This window comes from Phyllobates terribilis, unplaced genomic scaffold (assembly GCF_046119375.1).
Source record: "Phyllobates terribilis strain yellow unplaced genomic scaffold, ASM4611937v1 Scaffold_5__5_contigs__length_657084704, whole genome shotgun sequence".
In the NCBI taxonomy this organism is placed as follows: domain Eukaryota; kingdom Metazoa; phylum Chordata; class Amphibia; order Anura; family Dendrobatidae; genus Phyllobates; species Phyllobates terribilis.
Window position 1 is genome coordinate 212,241,172 of NW_027362765.1, and position 26,340 is coordinate 212,267,511.

Here is a 26,340-nt window from a genome sequence, read left to right on the forward strand (position 1 = left end):
TGACAAAGTTGAAGTTACGCAGGGGATGGATCTTTCAGCAAGACAATGATCCAAAACACCGCTCCAAATCTACTCAGGCATTCATGCAGAGGAACAATTACAATGTTCTGGAATGGCCATCCCAGTCCCCAGACCTGAATATCATTGAACATCTGTGGGATCATTTGAAGAGGGCTGTCCATGCTCGGCGACCATCAAACTTAACTGAATTGGAATTGTTTTGTAAAGAGGAATGGTCAAAAATACCTTCATCCAGGATCCAGGAACTCATTAAAAGCTACAGGAAGCGACTAGAGGCTGTTATTTTTGCAAAAGGAAGATCTACTAAATATTAATGTCACTTTTCTGGTGAGGTGCCCATACTTATGCACATGTCAAATTTTGTTTGAATGCAGATTGCACATTTTCTGTTAGTACAATAAACCTCATTTCAAGGCAGAAACATTACTGTGTCCAACAGTTATTACATATATCAAACTGAAATAGCTGTTGCAAAAACACCAATTTTTATAAAACATTAAGCTTAAGATTAATAGGGGTGCCCAAACTTTTTCATATAACTGTACAGTGGAGCTAGTGATCTCTGCTAAGGATAGGGGTGAAAAGTATGGCTGCCAAAATATTTCCACACTGCCACTCCTATGGTTATATTTCTGTATTTTTACTGATGAAGCCACATGTCTGCACTGCTAAGAGGGCTCTATTTCTGGAAGTTATTATCTGTCTCTCCATGTACTTTGAGCGCGGCATCAATAATACTTCCTGCTACGTTTACTGGACACATAATGAGCCCGGCTTTATTCTATAAGGCTTTTCTTATAAGCAGAAAATATCTTCTTGCTTTGCCCAGTTTTACGTCTTTGGTCATTTGAGATAAAGAGGACATGTAACCTTCAAAGGTTTTTCCTATCATTATTACTGAGACTTTATAAAATAAGTATCTGCCTTTTTCACAAATATACAATGAGTTAACAATGGTAAAACTTTATAAACTTTGGACTGTCATGTCCAGATGCCTCTATAATGCACTCCCTGTTAGTACATCATCACTGCCCCAATCTAAATTGGAGTGTTGGAAGAAACAACCAGAGAACGAGGAGGAAACCTACGCAAACGAGAGAAGAACATACAAACTCCTTGAAGATGTCCTTGGTGGGATTTGAACCCAAGACGCCAGCGCTTGCAAGGCTGCAGTGCTATCCACCCGTGATGAAGCTGTGATTGGGGTGAAACATGTTGGGGAGGGGGGAACAATTCTCTTGCATTTATCAATAACAGGACGTTAATCCAGAGCCTCATCCAAAAAAGCAAGAACGGTGCTATATAATAACAATTATATTTCTATAGCGCCAACATATTCCACTGCACTTTACAATTAAGCAGGGACATGGACAGACAATAAAAACATTACCAAGTAACATATAATTCAACACACACCAAGAGGAGTGAGGGCCATGCTCGCTAGCTTACAATCTATAACGGGTGCGCAACCTTTTTTGGTCCAAGTTCAACATTGTCACACTGAACTTATCCAAAGGTCTCAATAAAAATGAAATGGGTATTACCTTCTATGTCATTTTTGGCATGACCATAAATATAATCCTCGTAAACTATGTAAATAGGTGCTAAAGAGGAAGAGGTCATGCTTGCGCATGGCTTTCTACAATACTTCATGGGTTTTTTTGCTTGCTACCTAATGATTCAGATCTCCCATAATTAGGGATGAGCGGACCTATGGAAATTTGGGCTCGTCGGGTTTGACCAAACTTTAGGCCAATGTTCGGTTCTGGCACCAGAACTGTAGGTGAACTTGAACCTGGACCCCATAGAAATCAATGGGGACCCGAACTTTGGAGCTGGATAATCTCTCTCTTTCCTTTCTCATCTCTCTCTCCTGCTCCAGTTCGGGTTCGCCCATCTCTACCCATAAACTAAAGTGAAGTGAGTCACAGACACGGAAGACCACCTGTCTAATTCACATACTCCTTTCTGGAGCCAAGCGGGGTAAGAGACCCCATTCTCCTGATGTATGAGGCATCCATAGAGGTCTACTGGTTATTTTCGTTTCTGACAGAGAGAAGTATCCAATATTTTTATTGGTTCACTGGATGCTGAAATGCCCAAACATTGTCAAAGGGGTTGTCCGGTCTTAAGCTACAAGTCTACAGTCCCTCTATGTGACTGCAGACTTGTAAATCTTCACATTGTGCACTGTGAGGATTTTCAGGTGGGAGGTCATGCGACTGCGAGTATGGGATTTGTATACTTCCGGCCACATTCCAACTAGACATGTCTGGCCTCGCTCAATACACTTGCATTGAGCGAGGCCGTGCCCATCTAGTTGGCATGTGACCGCATGTATGCAAATCCCATACTTGCAGTTATTGCGTTTACTACTGGCACCAGAGAATCCTCACAGTGTGCAGTGCACACAATGTGAGTATTCACAAATCACCAGTGACTTCAGACTTGTAGCTTAAAACTGGACAACCCCTTTAAGGCTGGGGCTACACAGCAACTTTGCAGCAAGTGAATGGGGTCATATTGCGATGCCAGGAGTACTGCGACAAGGAAGTCGCAAGAAGTCCAGTCATGTCAGCAGGAACCAGAAGATGTATGTCAGTAAGGGTAGGTTCACACAGGTGTATTTTCAGTCTGTGTGCCGTCCATTAAAAAACTAGCAGCACCCGGACAGCGCTGAGATGAATGTTATTCAATGGAGCAGGTCAGATGAGCGACCAAATCTGCATAAAAAAACTGCAAGCAAGCACTAGTTTGTGCCGTGTGCCGGATTAGACAATATGAGTCTATAGGTGCTAAAAAAAATCAGATGCCATACGGAGCCACAGTATAGCATCCCATTTTTATGGATATATTGCAATTCTGTAACAAAGGAAACTGAATTTAGTTCTGTAATTTTTAATAACTGCTGCTGTGTAAAAACGGATGCCACATGGATGACAAGTAAGTAAAAAATCGTCCGAGTATTCTGCATGTAATTTGGACGATTTGTAAAACTCTTGTGTGAACCAGGCCTGACAGTGAATCCCTTTAAAGAGGAAATAGATGTAGGAGGGCACACAGGTAGCATCCGCACCTAAGCCCTGGTGCCTGAGAGGACAGAGGAGCCGCTCTCTTACATATTTTGTATTGACACCAGGAGTTTCTTGCTTTGAATAATACTTCTTATATCAAAGGGGGTTCTCACGTGACCGCTGCAGCCAATCAGCTGCCTTCACATTCAGTTCAAGCACTGATGGACACAGACAGAAGAGGACTACTGGGACAACCCCGCCTCAGTCAGCATGTTTCCCCTAGTAAAATAACAACAGTTATACTCATCTTTGGTGCAGGCGCCGTTCCAGCGATGTCAGAATTCGCTTTCCCGGGGATCGCATGACATTGTAATGTCACGTGAGCCCCGCACCCAATCAGTGCGGCAGAGGAGGTGAGTGAGCAGCCGCAGCTCTGACTTCTTCTTGATGTCTGATTCATATGTGAAGTGACGTGAAGCCGCCACAGTGATCGCGTAACATAACCCAAAAAACAATATTTACCAACCAACCGAACTGACTCTATACATATATATATATATATATATATATATATACACCTTCAAAAGGAACCTGAAGACCCACCTCTTCCGACAAGCCTACAACCTGCAGTAAACACCACTGCATGACCAGCTCTACCCTCACCTAATGTATCGTCACTAGTGTTGAGCATTCCGATACTGAAATATCGGGTATCGGCCGATATTCGCGGTATCGGAATTCCGATACTTAATTCCGATACTATTGCAATATCGTATACCGGAATCGGAAGTTCCCATAATGCAATGAGACATTTTCATTTTATTCAGCCAATGAGGATCCTAAGAAGTGTGGGCACATCCTGTTAGGCATGTAGGCATCTTAACTAATGGCATGGCTGTGATTGGCTGCTGAAATGATGTCATGATGCACTATAAAAGCCACCGCCGCCATTTTGAGCTCACTCTGCTGTGAATTCAGTTAGGGATAGGACGCTGTTGTTCTGAGGGACAGTTTTAGCTACCTATTTGCTCTATACTGCTTTACCCAAGCTACTTTCTAAATCACTGTGCCTTGCAGTGCTAGTGCACAGTTCCCTGTGCTGTTCACCGCTATCTGCAAGGTCTGTGTGTGTGAGTGCAGCTCACCCTGTAGTGTGTGCTTCAGCCAAGTCTGGTTGTAGTGCACTCAGTGTGTGTCACTGCCTCATACATTGTCCTTTTTTGCCAATTCATAATTTTTCCTGATATCTCCTATTAGTGTGGTGGTTCCATCTGTATTCAGCTAAATTGGTTCCAAACACACTATATAGGAGTAGATAGAGAAATTTTTTTCCGTCTTGCAGCACTAGTGCACAGTGCTCTGCATCTGTACTGTTCACCGCTGTCTGCAAGGTCTGGTGTGTGAGTGCAGCTCACCCTGTAGTGTGTGCTTCAACCCCGTCTGGTTGTAGTGCACTCAGTGTGTGTCACTGCCTCATACATTGTCCTTTATTGCCAATTCATAATTTTTCCTGATATCTCCTATTAGTGTGGTGGTTCCATCTGTATTCAGCTAAATTGGTTCCAAACACACTATATAGGAGTAGATAGAGAAATTTTTTTCCGTCTTGCAGCACTAGTGCACAGTGCTCTGCATCTGTACTGTTCACCGCTGTCTGCAAGGTCTGGTGTGTGAGTGCAGCTCACCCTGTAGTGTGTGCTTCAACCCCGTCTGGTTGTAGTGCACTCAGTGTGTGTCACTGCCTCATACATTGTCCTTTATTGCCAATTCATAATTTTTCCTGATATCTCCTATTAGTGTGGTGGTTCCATCTGTATTCAGCTAAATTGGTTCCAAACACACTATATAGGAGTAGATAGAGAATTTTTTTTCCGTCTTGCAGCACTAGTGCACAGTGCTCTGCATCTGTACTGTTCACCGCTGTCTGCAAGGTCTGGTGTGTGAGTGCAGCTCACCCTGTAGTGTGTGCTTCAACCCCGTCTGGTTGTAGTGCACTCAGTGTGTGTCACTGCCTCATACATTGTCCTTTATTGCCAATTCATAATTTTTCCTGATATCTCCTATTAGTGTGGTGGTTCCATCCATATTCAGCTAAATTGATTCCAAACACACTATATAGGAGTAGATAGAGGAGCCTTTCTGCAGCATTGGGCCCTGCAGCCCCAGCCAGATTAGTATTAGCCTATTTTTTGCAGCCTCATCTATTGCATTGTAGGTTACCTTCCTACATTGTAATAGCTACAAAAAGTTTGTGATACTATCGTTATTACATCTTTAGGCACATCCAGTGTCTTTTTGTGACAAAAAAAACCTAAATAAAGTTCACCAAACACTCCACTTTACAGTTGTGTAGGCCACATTAGCTCATATTAAAGTCTAGTCCACACTTTATAAAATTAGTGTTTCTTATACCTGTTAGCAGCTGTTCAGGAATAAGCACACTAAGCCCTTAGTACTTTTCTGCCTATCTTTATCAGTCTACCAAGATGAAGAAGGCAGGGAGTAAGGCATGTGGTCGTGGGCGTGGAGTTTCTGCAGGGAGAGGACGTGAGGATTCTGTGCCTGCAGGGAGAGGACGTGGGGATTCTGTGCCTGCTGCGGGCACCAGTGACTCAGCATCCCCCAGTTTTACCAGGGAACAGTCCTTTATGCGCAGCTTTGTAGGAGCTAGCCGTACCCCACTGCTGCGCGAGGACCAAATTGAAGCCGTTGTCGGATGGATGGCAGCTAACGCATCGACTTCAATTAGTTCCAGATCCTCTCAGGTCCTGAGCACTGAAGAGCACCCATCTGTCTCTTCACCACCTGCCAAATTGCCCAGGCAGTCAGAGAGCCCTGGACAGGAGCCATCTCTACTTCTGTTCTCTGAATCTCTTGGCTTGGAAAGAGGGGGCCAGCCAAGCAGAATTCGAGAATTTGAAGAAGAGGTAGTATGCAGTGATGCGCAACCGTTTTGTCTCTCTGAATCTGAAGAGGCGGGTGGGCCAGTGCCTATGGTCAGCAGCACACCTCAGTACGCATCTGATGATGAGACTCAGGTGCCACTTTCTGGTGCGTACTGTGCTGTCGAGACTACCCAGGAGAAGCAGTTGTTTGAAGAGGGTGGTGTAGATGATGAGGTCCTTGACCCATCATGGCGTGAGGGACAGGAAGGTGGTGGGAGCAGCTCTGAGGAAGAGATTCCCCGAACGGCCCAAAAAGGAGGGAGAGGGAGGGGGCAGACTTGGTTGCCTGTAGCCTCCACTTCGGCACCCATTAGGAGCATGGCTCTTCCAAAATCCAAAGCGGGCGCTCCCAAGACTTGCAGTGCCTGGTCCTTTTTTGACACAGTTGCAGATGACATTTGCTTTGTCAAATGCAAGCTGTGTAATCAGAAGGTGAAAAGAGGGAAAAGTGTCAGCAACCTCAATACCACAAATATGTGGAAACATGTGCGGACCAAGCACGTGGTGGAGTTACACAAACACACTGAAGACCTAGGCCAACCTACAGCGCCACCTACCACCTCTTCAGCTCGTGTTGTAGCCTCTTCCTCCAGCTCACACACAGCTGGTTCGGCTTCCTCACAGGATCGCCATGGAAGAATCTCTGGCACTGTTGTACAGAGACACAGTGTAATTCCACCCACAGCACCACTTTCCCAGTCATCCTCACACTCCCAGGCCAGTCTACAGCCATCGTTAGCACAGGCATGGGAGAAAAGGCGCCCATACTCGGCAAACCACCCCCGAGCACAGGCTCTGAATGCTGGCATTGCTAAACTACTGGCCCTTGAAATGCTATCATTCAGGCTGGTGGAGACTGACACATTCCGTAACTTTATGGCATTGGCAGTCCCACAATACAACGTGCCCAGCCGCTTTTATTTCAGCAGGCAAGCCGTCCCTGCCCTGCAACATCATGTGGAGGGAAAAATTAAACATGCGCTACAAAACGCCGTCAGTAGCAAGGTCCACCTGACCACTGATGCGTGGACCAGTAAGCATGGACAGGGACGATACCTTTCCCTCACTGCCCATTGGGTAAATGTTGTGGAGCCGGGTACAGATCTTGAGAGTGGCGCTGTACGTGTTCTGCCAACTCCAAGGATTGCAGGAATCCAGTCTGTACACATTGACTCCTCCTCATACTCCAGTTCCTCTGAATCAGCGCTGCAGGAGCCGTCACGGTCTACCTCCACATCGACCCGTGAACGGTTACCTGTTATGATGACCGATATGAGCACAGCCGTGGCCAAACGTCAACAGGCCGTATTAAAATTAATTTCTTTGGGGAATCGAAGCCACACAGCGCAGGAGCTCTGGAATGCCATCAAGCAGCAGAGTGACGTGTGGTTTGTGCCAGCGAATCTCCAGCCAGGCATGGTAGTGTGTGACAATGGCCGAAATCTGGTGGCAGCTCTGGGCCTAGGCAACCTCACTCACATCCCATGTCTGGCACATGTGCTCAACTTGGTCGTGCAGAGTTTTTTGAGGGACTATCCGGATCTTGATGCACTGCTTCACAAGGTCCGCATAGAGTGCGCTCACTTGCGGCGTTCCAGCAATGCAAGATCACGCATTGCAGCTCTGCAGCGCCGATTATGTCTTCCGGAACATCGCATCATATGTGACCTACCCACCAGGTGGAATTCAACGTTACATATGTTGGAGAGGTTGTGTGAGCAGCAGGCAGCAGTAATGGAGTACCAGCTGCAGCAGGCGCAAACAAGTCGCAGTGCGCGCCGTTCACACTTCACCACCACTGAGTGGGCCTCTATGAAGGACATTTGCCACGTTTTGCGTGCCTTCGATTATTCCACGCGGATGGCGAGTGCAGATGATGCACTAGTCAGCATGACTATCCCCCTTATCTGCCTGCTTGAAAAAACACTGCAAGCACTAAGGGACGAGGTTTTGGAAGAGGTGGAGGATGAGGAGTCACAAATGCCATCTGCTTCTCTACAGTCTGCGCAACGTGGTTCCTCACAAAGGCCTAGGCAGGGGACACTTTGTGAGGAGGATGAGGAGGAGTCAATGGATGAGGAAGACATCTGTCCAGAGGAGGGAGGTACACAATGCTCTAGTAGTCAGTATCTAGAGCGAGGGTGGGGTGATGCAGAGCAGGCAGAGATCACGCCTCAAGCAGGGGACAGCGTTTCTTGGCCAGTTGGCAGTCTGCAGCACATGGTTGATTTCATGCTGCAGTGCCTCAGAAACGACCGCCGCATCGCCCACATTCTCAACACGGCTGATTATTGGGTGTCCACCCTCCTAGATCCTCGCTACCGGGACAACTTACAAAGCCTCATAACACCATTGAACCGGGAGCGTAAAATGCGGGAGTACCAAGACGCACTGGTGCATTCCATCATGTTCTCCATTCCAACCGAGAGCAGTGCTGCTAGTGCTTTACAAAGCAGCTCAGTGCGTCGAGGCAGTGGAGGAAGCTCTGCACAAAGAGGGAGCAGAAGCAGCGCCTCAGCACAAGGCAAGACCAGTATGGCCGAAATGTGGCAAAGTTTTGTGTCCCCGCCGCCACAAATGTCTACACCATCACAGACAGCTCCAGTCAGCAGGAGGCAACGTTTCCGTCAGATGGTGACAGACTACATGTCTTGCCCTCTTAGTGTACTCCCAGACGGCTCTTCTCCCTTCAAGTTTTGGGTCTGTAAGCTGGATACATGGCCAGAGCTTAGTCAGTATGCACTGGAGGTGCTAGCTTGCCCTGCTGCTAGTGTATTATCGGAACGCGTCTTTAGTGCCGCAGGTGGTGTACTAACAGACCGTCGCATGCGACTATCCTCCGATAACGTTGACCGGCTTACTTTTCTCAAAATGAACAAGGCCTGGATCTCTCATGAATTTGCCAGTCCTCTTCCAGAATAAATAATTGGTTGGCAACAGTATCCAGGTCTCCTGTTCTGTTCATGTTTCTACCACCTGAACTGTAATCCCTGAGCTCCAACACCGCCAGTTGGCGCTCGGAAGTGCCGTCTGCACAGTCAACACTTGCTGCCGTGTTATTGGGGTTCAGTAACGTCAGCTGTTCTCCTGCTGTGCGGACGGCAATTTCTCCTGATTTGTCCACATCCACTGTACTACACATTTTAAAGTTGCTCCAATTACTCCTCTGGCTCCTCTGTTTTCATTCTTATCCCTGGGCTCCAGCACCGCCAGTTGGCGCTCGGAAGTGCTGTCTGCACAGTCAACACTTGCTACCATGTTATTGGGGTTCAGTAACGTCAGCTGTTCCCCTGCTGTGCGGACGGCAATTTCTCCTGCTCTGTCCACATTCTCACTACTACAGATTTTAAAGTTGCTCCAATTACACCTCTGGCTCCTCTGTTTTCATTCTTATCCCTGGGCTCCAGCACCGCCAGTTGGCGCTCGGAAGTGCTGTCTGCACAGTCAACACTTGCTACCATGTTATTGGGGTTCAGTAACGTCAGCTGTTCCCCTGCTGTGCGGACGGCAATTTCTCCTGCTCTGTCCACATTCTCACTACTACAGATTTTAAAGTTGCTCCAATTACACCTCTGGCTCCTCTGTTTTCATTCTTATCCCTGGGCTCCAGCACCGCCAGTTGGCGCTCGGAAGTGCCGTCTGCACAGTCAACACTTGCTGCCGTGTTATTAGGGTTCAGTAACGTCAGCTGTTCTCCTGCTGTGCGGACGGCAATTTCTCCTGATTTGTCCACATCCACTGTACTACACATTTTAAAGTTGCTCCAATTACTCCTCTGGCTCCTCTGTTTTCATTCTTATCCCTGGGCTCCAGCACCGCCAGTTGGCGCTCGGAAGTGCTGTCTGCACAGTCAACACTTGCTACCATGTTATTGGGGTTCAGTAACGTCAGCTGTTCCCCTGCTGTGCGGACGGCAATTTCTCCTGCTCTGTCCACATTCTCACTACTACAGATTTTAAAGTTGCTCCAATTACACCTCTGGCTCCTCTGTTTTCAGTATTATCCCTGAGCTCCAACACCACCAGTTGGCGCACGGAAGTGCCGTCTGCACAGTCAACACTTGCTGCCGTGTTATTGGGGTTCAGTAACGTCAGCTGTTCTCCTGCTGTGCGGACGGCAATTTCTCCTGCTTTGTCCAAATCCACTGTACTACACATTTTAAAGTTGCTCGAATTACACCTCTGGCTCCTCTGTTTTCATTCTTATCCCTGGGCTCCAGCACCGCCAGTTGGCGCTCGGAAGTGCCATCTGCACAGTCAACACTTGCTGCGGTGTTATTGGGGTTCGGTAACGTCAGCTGTTCCCCTGCTGTGTTCACGGCAATTTCTCCTGCTCTGTCCATATTCACTGTGCTACTTATTTAAAACTTGCTCCAATTACACCTCTGGCTCCTCCGTTTTTAGTATTTACCCTGGGCTCCAATACCGCTAGTTGCTGCTCAGAAGTGCCGTCTGCACAGTCAACGCTTGCTCCAGTGTTATTGGGATTCAGTAACGTCAGCTGATCCCCAGCTGTGTGTCCGGCAAATTCTCCTGCTTTGTCCACATCCACTGTAGTACGGATTTAAAACCTCCTCCAAATACACCTCTGGCTCTTCTGTTTTTAGTATTTACCCTGGGCTCCAGCACCGCCAGCTGGTTCTCGGCAGTTCCATTGGCTCTTGTACCTTCTGCTACCCATCCGGGTTCCAGTACCGTCAGCTGGTTCTCGGCAGTGTCTTTGGCACGGGTACTCCCTCCTGCCCAGCCTGGTTCCAGCACGCCAGCTGTTTCCGGGTAGTGTCAACGTCACTTTGCCTCCAATGCGTTGTCCTGTCGTGTTGCGGTCGGGTTAGCCGACTCTATGGTGCCTGCAGTTTAGGTGACTCCTATGTGGGCTGCGGGATCTGGCAATGAAGGCTGGTTCCATAGTGCCAATAGGACAAGCACCCTCTGTAGGACTGTGGGTTTTGGTAACTGCGGCCGGCTCGCGGCCTTGAACTTTTTTTTTACATGGGTACCTTCTTCTACCCATCCGGGTTCCAGTACCGTCAGCTGGTTCTCGGCAGTGCCTTTGGATTAGGTGCCTCCTTCTCGGTATCCAAGTTCCACCAACGTCTGCTGGTCCTTGGTAGTGCTTTCTGGCACAGGTACCTCCTGCTTAGTAACCGAGTTCCAGTAACATCAGCTGGTCCTCGGTAGTTCCATTGGCTCTTGTACCTTCTGCTACCCATCCGGGTTCCAGTACCGTCAGCTGGTCCTCGGTAGTTCCATTTGCTCTTGTATCTTCTGCTACCCATCCGGGTTCCAGTACCGTCAGCTGGTCCTCGGTAGTTCCATTTGCTCTTGTATCTTCTGCTACCCATCCGGGTTCCAGTACCGTCAGCTGGTTCTCGGCAGTGCCTTTGGATTAGGTGCCTCCTTCTCGGTATCCAAGTTCCACCAACGTCTGCTGGTCCTTGGTAGTGCTTTCTGGCACAGGTACCTCCTGCTTAGTAACCGAGTTCCAGTAACATCAGCTGGTCCTCGGTAGTTCCATTGGCTCTTGTACCTTCTGCTACCCATCCGGGTTCCAGTACCGTCAGCTGGTCCTCGGTAGTTCCATTTGCTCTTGTATCTTCTGCTACCCATCCGGGTTCCAGTACCGTCAGCTGGTTCTCGGCAGTGTCTTTGGCACGGGTACTCCCTCCTGCCCAGCCTGGTTCCAGCACGCCAGCTGTTTCCGGGTAGTGTCAACGTCACTTTGCCTCCAATGCGTTGTCCTGTCGTGTTGCGGTCGGGTTAGCCGACTCTATGGTGCCTGCAGTTTAGGTGACTCCTATGTGGGCTGCGGGATCTGGCAATGAAGGCTGGTTCCATAGTGCCAATAGGACAAGCACCCTCTGTAGGACTGTGGGTTTTGGTAACTGCGGCCGGCTCGCGGCCTTGAACTTTTTTTTTACATGGGTACCTTCTGCTACCCATCCGGGTTCCAGTACCGTCAGCTGGTTCTCGGCAGTGCCTTTGGATTAGGTGCCTCCTTCTCGGTATCCAAGTTCCACCAACGTCTGCTGGTCCTTGGTAGTGCTTTCTGGCACAGGTACCTCCTGCTTAGTAACCGAGTTCCAGTAACATCAGCTGGTCCTCGGTAGTTCCATTGGCTCTTGTACCTTCTGCTACCCATCCGGGTTCCAGTAACATCAGCTGGTCCTCGGTAGTTCCATTGGCTCTTGTACCTTCTGCTACCCATCCGGGTTCCAGTACCGTCAGCTGGTTCTCGGCAGTGCCTTTGGATTAGGTGCCTCCTTCTCGGTATCCAAGTTCCACCAACGTCTGCTGGTCCTTGGTAGTGCTTTCTGGCACAGGTACCTCCTGCTTAGTAACCGAGTTCCAGTAACATCAGCTGGTCCTCGGTAGTTCCATTGGCTCTTGTACCTTCTGCTACCCATCCGGGTTCCAGTACCGTCAGCTGGTCCTCGGTAGTTCCATTTGCTCTTGTATCTTCTGCTACCCATCCGGGTTCCAGTACCGTCAGCTGGTCCTCGGTAGTTCCATTTGCTCTTGTATCTTCTGCTACCCATCCGGGTTCCAGTACCGTCAGCTGGTTCTCGGCAGTGCCTTTGGATTAGGTGCCTCCTTCTCGGTATCCAAGTTCCACCAACGTCTGCTGGTCCTTGGTAGTGCTTTCTGGCACAGGTACCTCCTGCTTAGTAACCGAGTTCCAGTAACATCAGCTGGTCCTCGGTAGTTCCATTGGCTCTTGTACCTTCTGCTACCCATCCGGGTTCCAGTACCGTCAGCTGGTCCTCGGTAGTTCCATTTGCTCTTGTATCTTCTGCTACCCATCCGGGTTCCAGTACCGTCAGCTGGTTCTCGGCAGTGTCTTTGGCACGGGTACTCCCTCCTGCCCAGCCTGGTTCCAGCACGCCAGCTGTTTCCGGGTAGTGTCAACGTCACTTTGCCTCCAATGCGTTGTCCTGTCGTGTTGCGGTCGGGTTAGCCGACTCTATGGTGCCTGCAGTTTAGGTGACTCCTATGTGGGCTGCGGGATCTGGCAATGAAGGCTGGTTCCATAGTGCCAATAGGACAAGCACCCTCTGTAGGACTGTGGGTTTTGGTAACTGCGGCCGGCTCGCGGCCTTGAACTTTTTTTTTACATGGGTACCTTCTGCTACCCATCCGGGTTCCAGTACCGTCAGCTGGTTCTCGGCAGTGCCTTTGGATTAGGTGCCTCCTTCTCGGTATCCAAGTTCCACCAACGTCTGCTGGTCCTTGGTAGTGCTTTCTGGCACAGGTACCTCCTGCTTAGTAACCGAGTTCCAGTAACATCAGCTGGTCCTCGGTAGTTCCATTGGCTCTTGTACCTTCTGCTACCCATCCGGGTTCCAGTAACATCAGCTGGTCCTCGGTAGTTCCATTGGCTCTTGTACCTTCTGCTACCCATCCGGGTTCCAGTACCGTCAGCTGGTTCTCGGCAGTGCCTTTGGATTAGGTGCCTCCTTCTCGGTATCCAAGTTCCACCAACGTCTGCTGGTCCTTGGTAGTGCTTTCTGGCACAGGTACCTCCTGCTTAGTAACCGAGTTCCAGTAACATCAGCTGGTCCTCGGTAGTTCCATTGGCTCTTGTACCTTCTGCTATCCATCCGGGTTCCAGTACCGTCAGCTGGTCCTCGGTAGTTCCTCAGCTTTCTTGTACCTTCTGCTACATTTCCAAGTTCAAGCTTTTTGAAATGGTTCTTGGTAATCACTCTGGATCTCCCTGACGAGGACCCTGAAGACGAGGACCCTGAAGACCAACCCTAAGAAGACGAGGACCCCGAAGACAATGACCCTGAAGACGAGGACCCTGAAGACCACCCCGAAGAAGACGAGGACCCTGAAGACCACCCCGAAGAAGACGAGGACCCTGAAGACCACCCCGAAGAAGACGAGGACCCCGAAGACGAGGACCCAGAAGACCAACCCGAAGAAGACGAGGACCCCGAAGACGAGGACCCCCGAAGACGACGACCCTGAAGACCACCCCGAAGAAGACCAAGAAGATGACCCTGAAGAAGTTGACCAAGAAGACAAAGAAGAGAAGACAAGCACCAAGATACAGAAAAACAAGAGACAGAAAACCAAGAAGCAGAAATACAAGAAGCTGCAGAACAAAAAGCGGAAGAACATTAAGCATAAGACTAAAAATCAGAGCAAAAGATAATATCTAAATTATAAGCAGAAGATGACTAAGCAGTGTATGGGGGTGAGTCCGTTCCTCCTCGTGGTGCCCCTGGAAAAGACCTGCTGCTGCAGGCCAAACTGAACGCGGACAAATCCTGTTGTAAATCTTTTGTGACGGGCAGAACGAAAGGTGTAATGTCCAACCTTTTATAGATAACAACTACAGGAATGCCTGTCACAAATAAGAATATGATGAAGAAGAAGAATATGAAAAAGATGAAGAAGTAGAATATGAAGAATGTAAAAAAAAGAATAATACGAAGAAGGTGAAGAAGAAGAAGGTGAAGAAGAAGTGGATGAAAAAGATGCTGAGGATGATGAAGGAGAAAGTGTGGGAGAAGTAAAAAAGAAGGTGAAGAGCATGGAAGTAGTGAAACATAAATATCTGACAAAATATAAAAATACTTAACATAGTTAATATTTCCGTAACTCAGAACATAATAAAAAAATATTAATTCCTGCTATTCCATTTGACTGGGCTAAACCTCTATGCCTTTATTGTCTCCCCCACCTCCCCCAATACATTCTACATTATTCTTAGTTGTTTTCCTTCATGTAGAAATAACCTACAAGGAAAGAAAGGGTTTATTTTAATTCCGATATTTATGTCCCATTGACTTGCATTGGTTTCCGGTATCGGAATCGGCGATATCCGATACTTTTTCGGTATCGGTCCGATCCAATCCGATCCGATATTTCCCGATATCGGAAGGTATCGCTCAACACTAATCGTCACCCATCCCTTGTAGACTGTGAGCCCTCGCGGGCAGGGTCCTCGCTCCTCCTGTACCAGTCGCTGACTCGTTTTGTTAAGATTATGTAAATGCTTTTGTTATGTATACCCCCTTTTTCACATGTAAAGCGCCATGGAATAAATGGCGCTATAACAATAATAATATATATATATTATATATATACATATATATATATATATATATATATATATAAAACTACTATATATGGTATATGTATGTGTAATTTTTTTCTAATATATATATACACTATATATTAATATATATATATATATATACATATATATAATATTTGCATAATAGTGGCTGATACATTCCCCTTTTATTTGTGGCCATAATATTTTATTTTAAGGGCATAATATTTTATGTTATGACGAGCAGTACTTGTGGGACAAAAAAATCAGAAAAATAACAATACATTGTATTAAAAATGTTGTGCCCCGTGTGAGGATCGAACTCACGACCTTCAGATTATGAGACTGACGCGCTACCTACTGCGCTAACGAGGCTCTGAGAAAGTCTTCTGATCTATGGTACTAGAGGGTACACAGGACGGTCCGTATGTATAACACATTTTATCGTTTAGCCGTCATTCACACGTTCCTGTGACCCCTGACCCAATGCTCGGCCGCCCGGTATAAATAATATCTAAGTAACGACTCGCATGATGTGTTTAGGAGCACGAGCGCGAGCAACAACAGCAATGTACCTGTCTTACCACTAGATGGCGAACGTAAAGTTCAGAAGCTCTCAGCCTCCCCTTTGATGACGTCATAGCATTTGTTCCAGTGTCTCCGCCTGGAGTGCGCTCAGAGTCTCGGGGACTGGGCACTAGCAGGCAGCTGGGGTGCACTAGGGAGGGCAGTATTGGGGCAGAGACCGGAGCAGACACTGGGTAACCACATCTGAGCAGCCTGTCCGTACTTGATCGGAGTCGGGACGAGCAGAGCCCAGGATGCCGTCAGAGCGGCCTTTTAAACACAGGAGGAGCTTTGGTGAGTGCGTTATTTCCGTTGTGATGTGTTTACTTTCTGCAGATCTCATCTGGTTACTGATCTGCCCATAGATCAATCGGTTTATTACTGCAGTCATTCTGAATATCTGACCATCCTGATCGGAGGCGATCACTTGAAGTTTTTGGTGATCGCAGAGTCCCATCCGAATAGTTAACGCCGATGGCGAATCGTTGCTGTGTCGTGTACAAAATAAGTCCATGTCTTAGAAACCCCCCAAAATAATTCTGCCTGCTGACATCCTCAGTGGCCTCTGATTTTGGTCACCTTGAAAAGATAATTAAAGAGAAACTCAGGCAAAAACAGGCCCCTCTCTTTGTTACCATTGTTCAGAGAGTTTGTCACATGCACTAATAATTGGGGTTGCGAATAAGTAGACAGAACAGTTGCTTGGCCACGGACGCTATTGCTAGTGGTTGGCACAACCTGACCTCCAAGTTTGTGTGCAAGTCTCTATCGATCAGCCGCAGGGCTTCCATTGCCCAATGGCAAAAAGGGCAAGATGGCTGCCAGACTCCAGAACTGGAGCTGCCTCCACAAGTCTTGCTGGTTTCAAATTACTTTCACTTGATGCCCGCTGTGGTGACATTTTGTCCACAGTTATGTCATTTTATTCACGTTATATGATGTCATTAAGGATGACGCATCATTATGTAGGGTTTCCGAGAGAGTGGTGGCTGATGGATGGCGATTGGCTGAAATCGGTAAGGTCAGCAAATAGGGGGTTCGGCATGTACAACCCTCTTACTACTGGAGGGGATTTGTATCCGTTCACGTTGTTGATTTTTGAAATATCTTTTGTCTCTCTGTTAATGGCCCAGGAGATGACATGACACCATTACATGATTACAAATGTAGGCATCCAATAGTCCAGAAATTCTGGTTAATCTGGAATCTCACAACTGAACAGAAAATTCCAAGAGTATATATTGAGATTTTATTTTGCATTTTCCTGTGATCTTCCTACAATTCAGCACCTATTGGTCTTTGCTGCACACATAGAACAATAGATCTACTGGCACAGGATGAGTTAATCTGTATGGTCATCAGAGGTGTAAATCATCTACTTAGGGTCAGAAAGTTTGCACCTGGCAGGTGAGGGTTAATAGCAGGTCCTGCGCTCTTGTCACGTGCTGTTTATGCCTTTGTTGTTCACATTTCTTTCTGGTTGTGTTTCCTGTGATTAATGGAGAATGGAATCTGGAGTGATCACTCTGCATCACAATGTATGTTTTATATCTACCATAGTATGATCTCCATCATCATAAGCCATAATAATGGGCACCAGCTTCAACAATGGTGAACCTCCTTGATGAGGTTTTCTTAAAAACATCAGACAAAGCTTTATTTTAAAATAATCTGCGTTTCCGGAGGCATTTCAGACTTTGCCCTGGTTAATTATCTACAGAATATGTACATTTGCATCTGATGGAAACATCACATGGTATTTGTGGGAAAGAAGAGACCCCACCGGAGAGGCCTCGCCATGTAAGAGCGTTCACCAAAGAACATCCTATAACCAAGGCCCACCAGAGACCCTCTACAGTGTAAACTATGCACTCCCCCCCCCCCCCTATAAATCTACAGTGTAAACTATGCACTCACCCCCCCCCCCCTTAAACAGGGTCTGCCAGAGAGCGCTGGCCCCCTGTAAATGGGTTCTGCCAGGGAGCGTTGGCTGGCCCCCTGTAAATGGGTTCTGCCAGGGAGCGTTGGCTGGCCCCCTGTAAATGGGTTCTGCCAGGGAGCGTTGGCTGGCCCCCTGTAAATGGGTTCTGCCAGGGAGCGTTGGCTGGCCCCCTGTAAATGGGGTCTGCCAGGGAGCGTTGGCTGGCCCCCTGTAAATGGGGTCTACCAGGGAGCGTTGGCTGGCCCCCTGTAAATGGGGTCTACCAGGGAGCTTTGGCTGGCCCCCTGTAAATGGGGTCTACCAGGGAGCTTTGGCTGGCCCCCTGTAAATGGGGTCTACCAGGGAGCTTTGGCTGGCCCCCTGTAAATGGGGTCTACCAGGGAGCTTTGGCTGGCCCCCTGTAAATGGGGTCTACCAGGGAGCTTTGGCTGGCCCCCTGTAAATGGGGTCTACCAGGGAGCTTTGGCTGGCCCCCTGTAAATGGGGTCTACCAGGGAGCTTTGGCTGGCCCCCTGTAAATGGGGTCTACCAGGGAGCTTTGGCTGGCCCCCTGTAAATGGGGTCTACCAGGGAGCTTTGGCTGGCCCCCTGTAAATGGGGTCTACCAGGGAGCTTTGGCTGGCCCCCTGTAAATGGGGTCTACCAGGGAGCTTTGGCTGGCCCCCTGTAAATGGGGTCTGCCAGGGAGCGCTGGCCCCTTGTAAATGGGGTCTGCCAGGGAGCGCTGGCCCCTTGTAAGTGGGGTCTGCCAGGGAGCGCTGGCCCCTAGTAAATGGGGTCTGCCAGGGAGCGCTGGCCCCCTGTAAATGGGGTCTGTCAGAGACCCTCTACAGTGTAAACAACGGACTCCCCCCTGTAAACAGGGTCGGCCAGAAATCCCCCCCCTTGTAAGTAAGGTCTACCAGATGCCCTCTACAGTGTAAACATTGCCCCCCACCCCTGTAAACAGGGCCTGCCAGTGAGCACTCCCCATGTAAACATGATCTGCCAGGGAATCCCCCCTGTAAACCAGACCCATCAGAGACCCTCGACAGTGTAAACAAGGCCTTATCACTGTAAACAGGGTCCGCCAGAGAGCACTCCCCTCTGTGAACAGGGTCCCTCAGAGATCCCCCCCCCCCCCCCATCCATAATCAGGGCCTGTCAGATAACCACACTAAACCTCACCTGCCAGAGAAGGTGACTCCCCATTCCTCCTTATATAGGGCCTGCTACGGACCCCCATAATCGGGTGTTTGCCAGAGAGGATGTTTCTGAGCTGTTGTGTTGCTTTACCCCTGTAACACTTTCCTACACTTGTGTCTGTACATGGCGCTGTGTGTCCATCTTACTGCAGTGTACTGTTTACACCTGATTTAGACACAGAAGAGCGTGGCAGCCATCCAGAGCATATCCTTCCTCAGGCATAACATGACGCCCTGCTCCCTTCCTCCACACGCGGCTGTTTTCATCTATTTTCTGTCTTGTGTTGAAACATGAACTGTTCATCTCTTTTAGCTTCTATAAAACTCCCATGACTAATATTTAGTGTCGTGCTGGAGAGTAATGTTTTTCCCTGAAGAGAAATTCTAGTTCACGTCATTGTTTACTGCTGTCAAGTCAGTGGAAATGTTATTCAGCCCGGGCCTGAGTGACATCCAATATGGCCGCCATTATAGTTCTCACAGAGAATGTCACTCAACTTTTCCAGCCCTGAACAGCATATGGTAAAGAGCTATGTAACGATATGAGAAAAATATCACCACAGAACTCCACAAATAACCCTTTTGGGAGTGAAGGAAAGCTGGGGGACATTCCCTTCAAGAACTATAATAAAAGCCATGTTGGTTTTTGCCTCTTCACCTGACACCATAGCGGTAAACCAATGGCTGTTACACACCCCCAGGATTCCAGATTAGGGCGCAATAAAAGAGCAAGCGCTGTCAGTCAAATGGCGTGTTCCTTTTATATAGCTGGGGCAGAAAGCCTATGTATCAGGTTACATACATAGGCTGAAAAAGACCTACATCCATCAAGTTCAACCTTTCTCCACCAATTGTACATTTTATCACTAAATTAATTCTAACCCCCAATGTTATTGGTATCGAGGAAATCATCCAGCCCTTTTTTAAAAGCTATTATTAGTGTCTGCCATGACTACCTCTTGTGGTATTCCACAGTCTGTCTGCTCTGACTGTAGAGAACCTTTTCCTGTTTAGGTGCTGAAATCGCCTTTCTTCCACCCGTAATGAGTGCCCCCTGGTCCTTAGTATGGTCTTTGGAAGGAATAAGTCATGTGTCCTTTGTACTGACCACACATTTATTTATACATATAAATGAGATCTCCTCTGAGACGGATTTTTTCTAAGGGTAATTCACATAGCATTCTGTGTCCCCGTCGGGGCATACGTCCTAAAATTCCCCCCGCAAAACGGGGTCTGGACATATGCTCTGACAGGACCATAGACTGCAATGGTGACGAGCAGCAGCCTACGTCTGAGTGTCCGCCTCCTGTGGGCGTATACTCCTGAAAAAAGTGCACAGCAGAGCGCACGTTCGCTCTGCCCATCACCATTGCGGTCTATGGCCCTGTCAGAGCATACATCCAGACCCCGTTTTGCGGGGAATTTTAGGACGTATGAACCAATGGGGACACAGAACACTATGAAAGCACCCTAAGCTAAACAAGCCCAACTTTTCCAATCTCTCATCATATGAGAAGCCTTCCATCCCTTGTAATAATCTAGTTGCCCGCCTTTGAACTGACTAACTTCTGAATATCCTTTTTAAAATGTGGAGTCCAAAACTGGATCCCATATTCTAGATGTGGCATCACCAGTGATTTACATTGGGATTGCATGATTTTATCTCTTTTTATACATCCTAAAATCGTGTTTGCTTTTGCGGCTGCTGCTTGACATTGAGTACTGCTGCTCAGCTTACTTGTAACCAGAATACCCAAGTCCTTCTCCTGTTCTGTAGTCCCAAGTATACTCCCATTTAATGCATATGCAGCAATAGGATTACTCCATCCTAGGTCGTTACTCCACTGAAGTCCACTTTAGTTTAAGCCCTGTTGGCTATCATAGAGTAACCTGATACACTATGGGTTGAGCTGGAGATTTTACAAGGGAATCTGATCTGCTTTAGGCTGACCATATGGTCACTTGTTCATCTGGACAACCAAACACAAAGTTTCTTTTTCTGAAAACTTGATGTTATATAATATGTAATGCTTAGGCATTATCCTACACAGCTTCACTGTAGTTTTCTCTCTACTTACAGTAAAGGGAGTATATCAGCAGTTTTTATCCTGCAGTATCATATTACAACACCTTTGAAAAACATGGCTGCTTTATTCCTAGATTAGTAGCACCACACCTGTCTACAGTTTGTATCTGGTGTTGCAGCTCTGCACCATTACCATTGTTTTTATTTTAGCTGAGCTGAAATACCAGATACAAGCTATAGTTGGCCTCATCAATATGATGGTGCCGTATGTTGCTCCAACAAGTAGTTATAAGCATTGAAAGCAAGACCTCATTTTACACCTATGGTCTGACTATTACTTTCTAATTGGTTTGTAATGATTTTTTCGGTCTACAGTACAATAATTTTCTTTGTGTTTTTCGTTTATAGCTGAAAGATGTGCTGAGGTTCGTCAGATCCGCGAGCAGCATCCTAATAAAATCCCAGTGAGTATCCTACATTAGTAACCCTATTAACAAAGCATTGAGAATTCAAGAGCTATCAAATGTTGGTTTCATGGGATTGATAGGGTCTTCAAGGGGCTGTCCAGCCCAGTGTAAATTTTTGGCAACCACTTCAGCTTGTCGGATCCTAACAGTTTGATCTTTACATGCTGTTAAGATTCAGTTCTGCATGCCAGTTCAAGCGGTCATCATGTGAGTATGCTATTTGCATATTTGCAGTCATGTGCCGACTAGCTTCTCATCTGTGTCTGTCAGCAGATAAGAAGCTAGTCGGCACCTGACTCCGAGTATTCAAATTGCCCATGCCAATCATCAAGATACGCTGCTGGCTGCTCACTTTGTAGATGCTGATCAATAATGTCCCAAATGTGGTCGATGGGAGACGAGTCCAGATATATATTTTTTACTTTCATATATATCTCATATTGGTACATATACAGTGCCTTGAAAAAGTATTCATACCCCGTAGCTGTGTTCCTTATATGGCATGTGGAATAAGCTTTGGACAAATGAGACCAATGTTGAACTTTTTGGACTAAATGCAAAACTCTATGTGTGGTGGAACACTAACACTGCACATCACCATGATAACACAATCCCCACCGTAAAACATGGTGGTGGCAGGATTATGCTGTGGGGATGCTTCCCTTCAGTAGGGACATGAAAGCTGCTCAGAGTTGATGGGAAGATGGATGGAGCTAAATCTAGGGCAATCCTGGAGGAAAACCTGTTAGAGGCTGCAAAAGACTTGAGACTGGGGAGAAGGTTCACTTTGCAGCAGAACAGCAACCCTAACTATACTACCAGACCTAGAATGGATGGTTTGGATCAAAGCATATTTATGTGTGAGAATGACCCAGACAGAGTCCAGACCTAAATCCGATTGAAAATTTGTGGCAAGATTTGAAAATTCTTGTTCAGACGCCTCCATCCATTCTCACTGATCTAAAGCTGCTGTAGTTTGCAAAGGAAAACGGGCAAACATTTCAGCCTCTAGATGTGCAAAGCTGGTAGAGACATACCCCAAAAGACTTGTAGCAGTAATTGCAGCGAAAGGTGGTCCTACGCAGTATTGAGTAAGGGTATGTGCACATGATCAGTGTTCACTGCGGATTGGACACAGCGCAAGTGCGCTGCATGCAATCCGCAGCGGCCAGATGTTACAGCATAGTGGATGGGATTTATACAAATCCCATGTCCACTATGCGTCTGCGGCTCACAAATCAAACTGATTTTCCAGACCGCAGCATGTCAATTTCTCCTGCGGGTCCACATGCGGGCTTTCCCCATAGACTAAACCTCTATGAGGAAAGTCTGCAAATGAGAAAAAAAAGAGGCCGGCTCCGAATAGTCTGAACATACCTTTAGGAGGGCTGAATACAAATGCTCGTCACAATTTTCAGATTTATATTTTTAAAATATTTAGGAAACCATGTATCATTTCCTATTTACTTCACAAATACTTTCTACTTTGTTTTGGTATATTACATAAAATCCAAATAAAATACATTGAAGTTTGTGGGTGCAACATTCAAAAATGTGGAAAAGTACATAGGCTATGAATACTTTTTCAAGGCACAGTATATACATGGCACTAAGGCCTTTGTGCATCAGTTAAGTCATGGGTCCTTTAGGCAACATGACTTTAATAATAATAATGGCTGCCTGCACTGTGTCATCCTTGTATACTTTATGAAATCATCTGATTAGTTTTGTCCATGGTACTTTGTTTCTGACAGACTATGTTAACTCTTCAACAATTTTTTTGCCCTGTCTGTAAAATTTTTAAAGGCGTCCGTGATTTTTTTTTCAAGCTGAAGAAACTTATATAGATAATTGTAACTGCAATTATCATCATTTTACAGTTAACAGTGAATGCAGCTGATGTCTACATATCGAATTATGGGCTGTAGACCTGTATCATTGATAATCCATAATGATATACTCTGGTTTTCCAATGTGTCCGTAAAAAATATTGTCTGTCCATAAAAAATAAAAAGTCAAGTTGGCAACCCTGATCACTATTAATTTGTCTCCAATCCCAGTTATTACAGCTGGCACCTGTAAGTGGTGGCACAGGCACTTCTCCTTTGTACGCACCATCGCTGCGCAGTGATAGTATTCTAGTTTAGGGTAAAATCCACTCACAGCATTTACTTTTGTGGTGCTGGATGGTAAAGAGTTAAGGGGTCCTTCTAGGGTAATTTCAGCCATAAACGCATGTCCTGTCCTCTTACAGAGCTTTTACCTCTGTAGTTCTGTATTAACTTTGTTAGTTTATCAATAATTATATACATCAAAGATCTGACCTGTGCTTCTTCTGTATTTAGGTCATTATCGAGAGATACAAGGGAGAAAAACAGCTTCCAGTGTTGGATAAAACCAAATTCTTGGTCCCGGATCATGTGAACATGAGCGAGCTAGTGAAGATCATCAGGTAATAGAAATAGTAATGTCGCCTTTTAACTTTAAAATGTGTCATTTTGGTGCAGGTTTTAAAGCCAATGCCATAAATGGATCGTAAATGAAGATTACCAGCTGACTGCACATCTACCTTTTATGTGTGCAGCCAGTTTTGACCTTGAAGGGTGTTTTATAATGGATTCGAAGAAGCAAGAATAAATGGATAAATGGCTGAAATGATAACAAATACACACAAGACAATACAAAAAAAACATACAAACTATGAAAAGATATATAATATATTAAAAGATATTACCAACATCTAAATACGAGATAATAGCTATAAACCTATATTATACTCAGCCCCCATGCTTTCCATTGGAGAAGTCCCCTGCTATGCACAGCAGGCCCATGGAAGAGAGCAGCCTTCCAATTGCATCTTGCCGTCTTATTTGGACTTTTTTCTTTGTCTAATCCTAACTACTATAATCCCCTGCCTGATTTATATGGGCAGAAAACGAAGATTGGTACACACTGTTATAGGCCTCCCTGTCCGATGCACTACAAGGAGCAGCGAGCTTTAAAATCTACTGGCGATATACGCTGTAAAGTGATTTCTAACACTCTTGCTCTCATTTAGTTTATAGCTAACATAATATTTTGTTTTTCTTCTGTAGGCGCCGACTCCAGCTGAACCCGACACAAGCCTTCTTTCTGCTGGTAAACCAGAGGAGCATGGTCAGTGTATCCGCTGCCATCTTGGATATATATGAACAGGAGAAAGATGAAGACGGCTTCCTGTATATGGTGTACGCCTCACAGGAGACCTTTGGTTAATGAATAAAGCTGATGGTGTGCACTCGGCCGTGTTGGGAACCACATGTAATAACATGGTGCACACTGACTGTAACGTTTGAACACCGTTTCTTCACGCTGATGCAATCACATCCACATATTCTCTCTCCAGTATTGTTACACGGACATTCCACATCTACATGTGTGCAGATCTTCACCCACCCGTATACACTCATTCTCCCATTCCTCCCAGGACACTATACACTGCATGCGCTAAAGCTTCCATACCATTGATTCCCTATACTTCTCCATCATCACTAGGCTGGGGGACACATAGAACAAGATTTTAAGTGACACATATATGGTCAACATGTTTTGTGCAACAAGGAAACCCCAGCATGTGTCTGTGTACACACGTGTGTCTTGTGGATTTGACAAGTGGCCACCATTTGTTCTTCCTGCCATTTTTAACATACATGTTTCAAATAGTCAGTAAGTTGGCTCTTTATTCTTTTTTAAATTGGAACTCATCTTGGTTCAGCATAATCCAAAAGAAGTTGTAGACCAATTTCTCATGGGTTATTCCTAGGTATGAGCATATTACTGCCAGAAGGAGGCCTGGCTGTGGAAACGTAGGCCAACGTAGGTTTGGTATAAAAGGCCTTCTGCAATTAACTCCGTACTCATGGAGGATAATGTAGAAGCTTTAGGAACGTAATATCGTTTCTGATATTTGGACAGTCCTGTTCACACTTTCCATAAAGTATTCATATGGTAAACATAACTAAAACACAATGGGGGGGGGGGGATTTATCAAAGTTATCTGAAAGAACCGGCCTTTGTTGCCCATAGCAGCTAATCATTACCGCTTTCATCTTCACACTGGTGTAAAAAATAAATTAATCTGAGTTTTGGTTGGTTATTGTGGGCAACAGACAGTTTTTTTCTTTAACAATTTTGATAAATGTGGCCCAGTTTTTGTCATGTCAGTCACTTGTGTGAACTTGGCCCTACGACAGAACCCATAACAGAGTCACAAAATGTGTACGACTTACATCAAGCTTGACTGAGGCCTAGTTCTGCAGTACATAGTGAGAGGCACGTCTGAAGCCAACGCATTTGTATCTTATTTTAGGTTGATTTTTTTTTTTTTTTTTGTGCTAAAACTAACAAGACTAACCTTTCTAGGGGCAGATGCTTATAGTTTTGTTTAGGTACTAACCTCCTGACTTGTCTGTCCTGTTATAAGTGATATGTTTTTTTTTTTTTATCTTTAGCACTTTTAACTTGTTTTGCTATCATTTTCTGTTCTTTTGTTATGTATGAAAAATATTCTGTGTGACAATATAACCAAACATCCTTCTAAAGTCCTGAAAAATGTAAAAATAAAACAAAAAAAATCTATGTATAAATGCTGATGTGTGTATATAAAGAGATGTTCCATATGTATAAAGATGAATAAAAGTATAAATGTACTAGCTGTGGTCTTCCCGTTTGCTTGATCCAAATTCTATTGGCAGAGGTCATTAAAAGAATACTCCATGTAAAACTTATACAAGGAATATTTACTAGAGTGAACTTTTAGACAGCATAAACTTAGTTTAGGTTCTAGACCAGGGATGTCAAGCTCAAATACACAGAGGGCCAAAATTAATAGCTTGGACAAAGTCACTGGCCAACCTGGATATTTATTACAAAAATGTCCACGGTTGAGGAAGTTTTTTCATATCATCAAATATAACGAACGTTTTCATGGAAACAAACTTAAAGGGGTTGTCCCACGAACAAAGTACATTTTAATTAATAGATCTTAGAATAAAATATTGGAATAATATGTTCTGTAAGAACAGTAAAACGCATATGGCCTAATTATATATAATAACAGCTAATAAAGT

General features: G+C 45.9%; 1 protein-coding gene and 1 non-coding gene across 2 annotated transcripts; one reads left to right on the forward strand and one right to left on the reverse strand.

Annotated features, from left to right (window-relative positions):
• Positions 1-15,348: 15,348 nt before the first annotated feature.
• Positions 15,349-15,421, reverse strand: TRNAM-CAU (transfer RNA methionine (anticodon CAU)). Its single transcript has one exon. It is a non-coding gene; the product is annotated as a tRNA-Met (tRNA).
• Positions 15,422-15,660: 239 nt separating this feature from the next.
• Positions 15,661-25,920, forward strand: MAP1LC3A (microtubule associated protein 1 light chain 3 alpha). Its single transcript, XM_073683771.1, has 4 exons — positions 15,661-15,907; positions 21,174-21,229; positions 23,578-23,684; positions 24,328-25,920. Exons 1-4 carry the CDS (start codon positions 15,868-15,870, stop codon positions 24,485-24,487), a joined length of 363 nt encoding a protein of 120 aa, XP_073539872.1. The 5' UTR covers positions 15,661-15,867; the 3' UTR covers positions 24,488-25,920.
• Positions 25,921-26,340: the final 420 nt, after the last annotated feature.

Bases quoted from the DNA above. Each gene is read 5' to 3' on its own strand.
- MAP1LC3A (XM_073683771.1), top strand. From the start codon at position 15,868: ATGCCGTCAGAGCGGCCTTTTAAACACAGGAGGAGCTTTG. The intron at 15,908-21,173 runs GTGAGTGCGTTA...TTTCGTTTATAG, and splicing joins TAAACACAGGAGGAGCTTTG to CTGAAAGATGTGCTGAGGTT. The intron at 21,230-23,577 runs GTGAGTATCCTA...TTCTGTATTTAG, and splicing joins AGCATCCTAATAAAATCCCA to GTCATTATCGAGAGATACAA.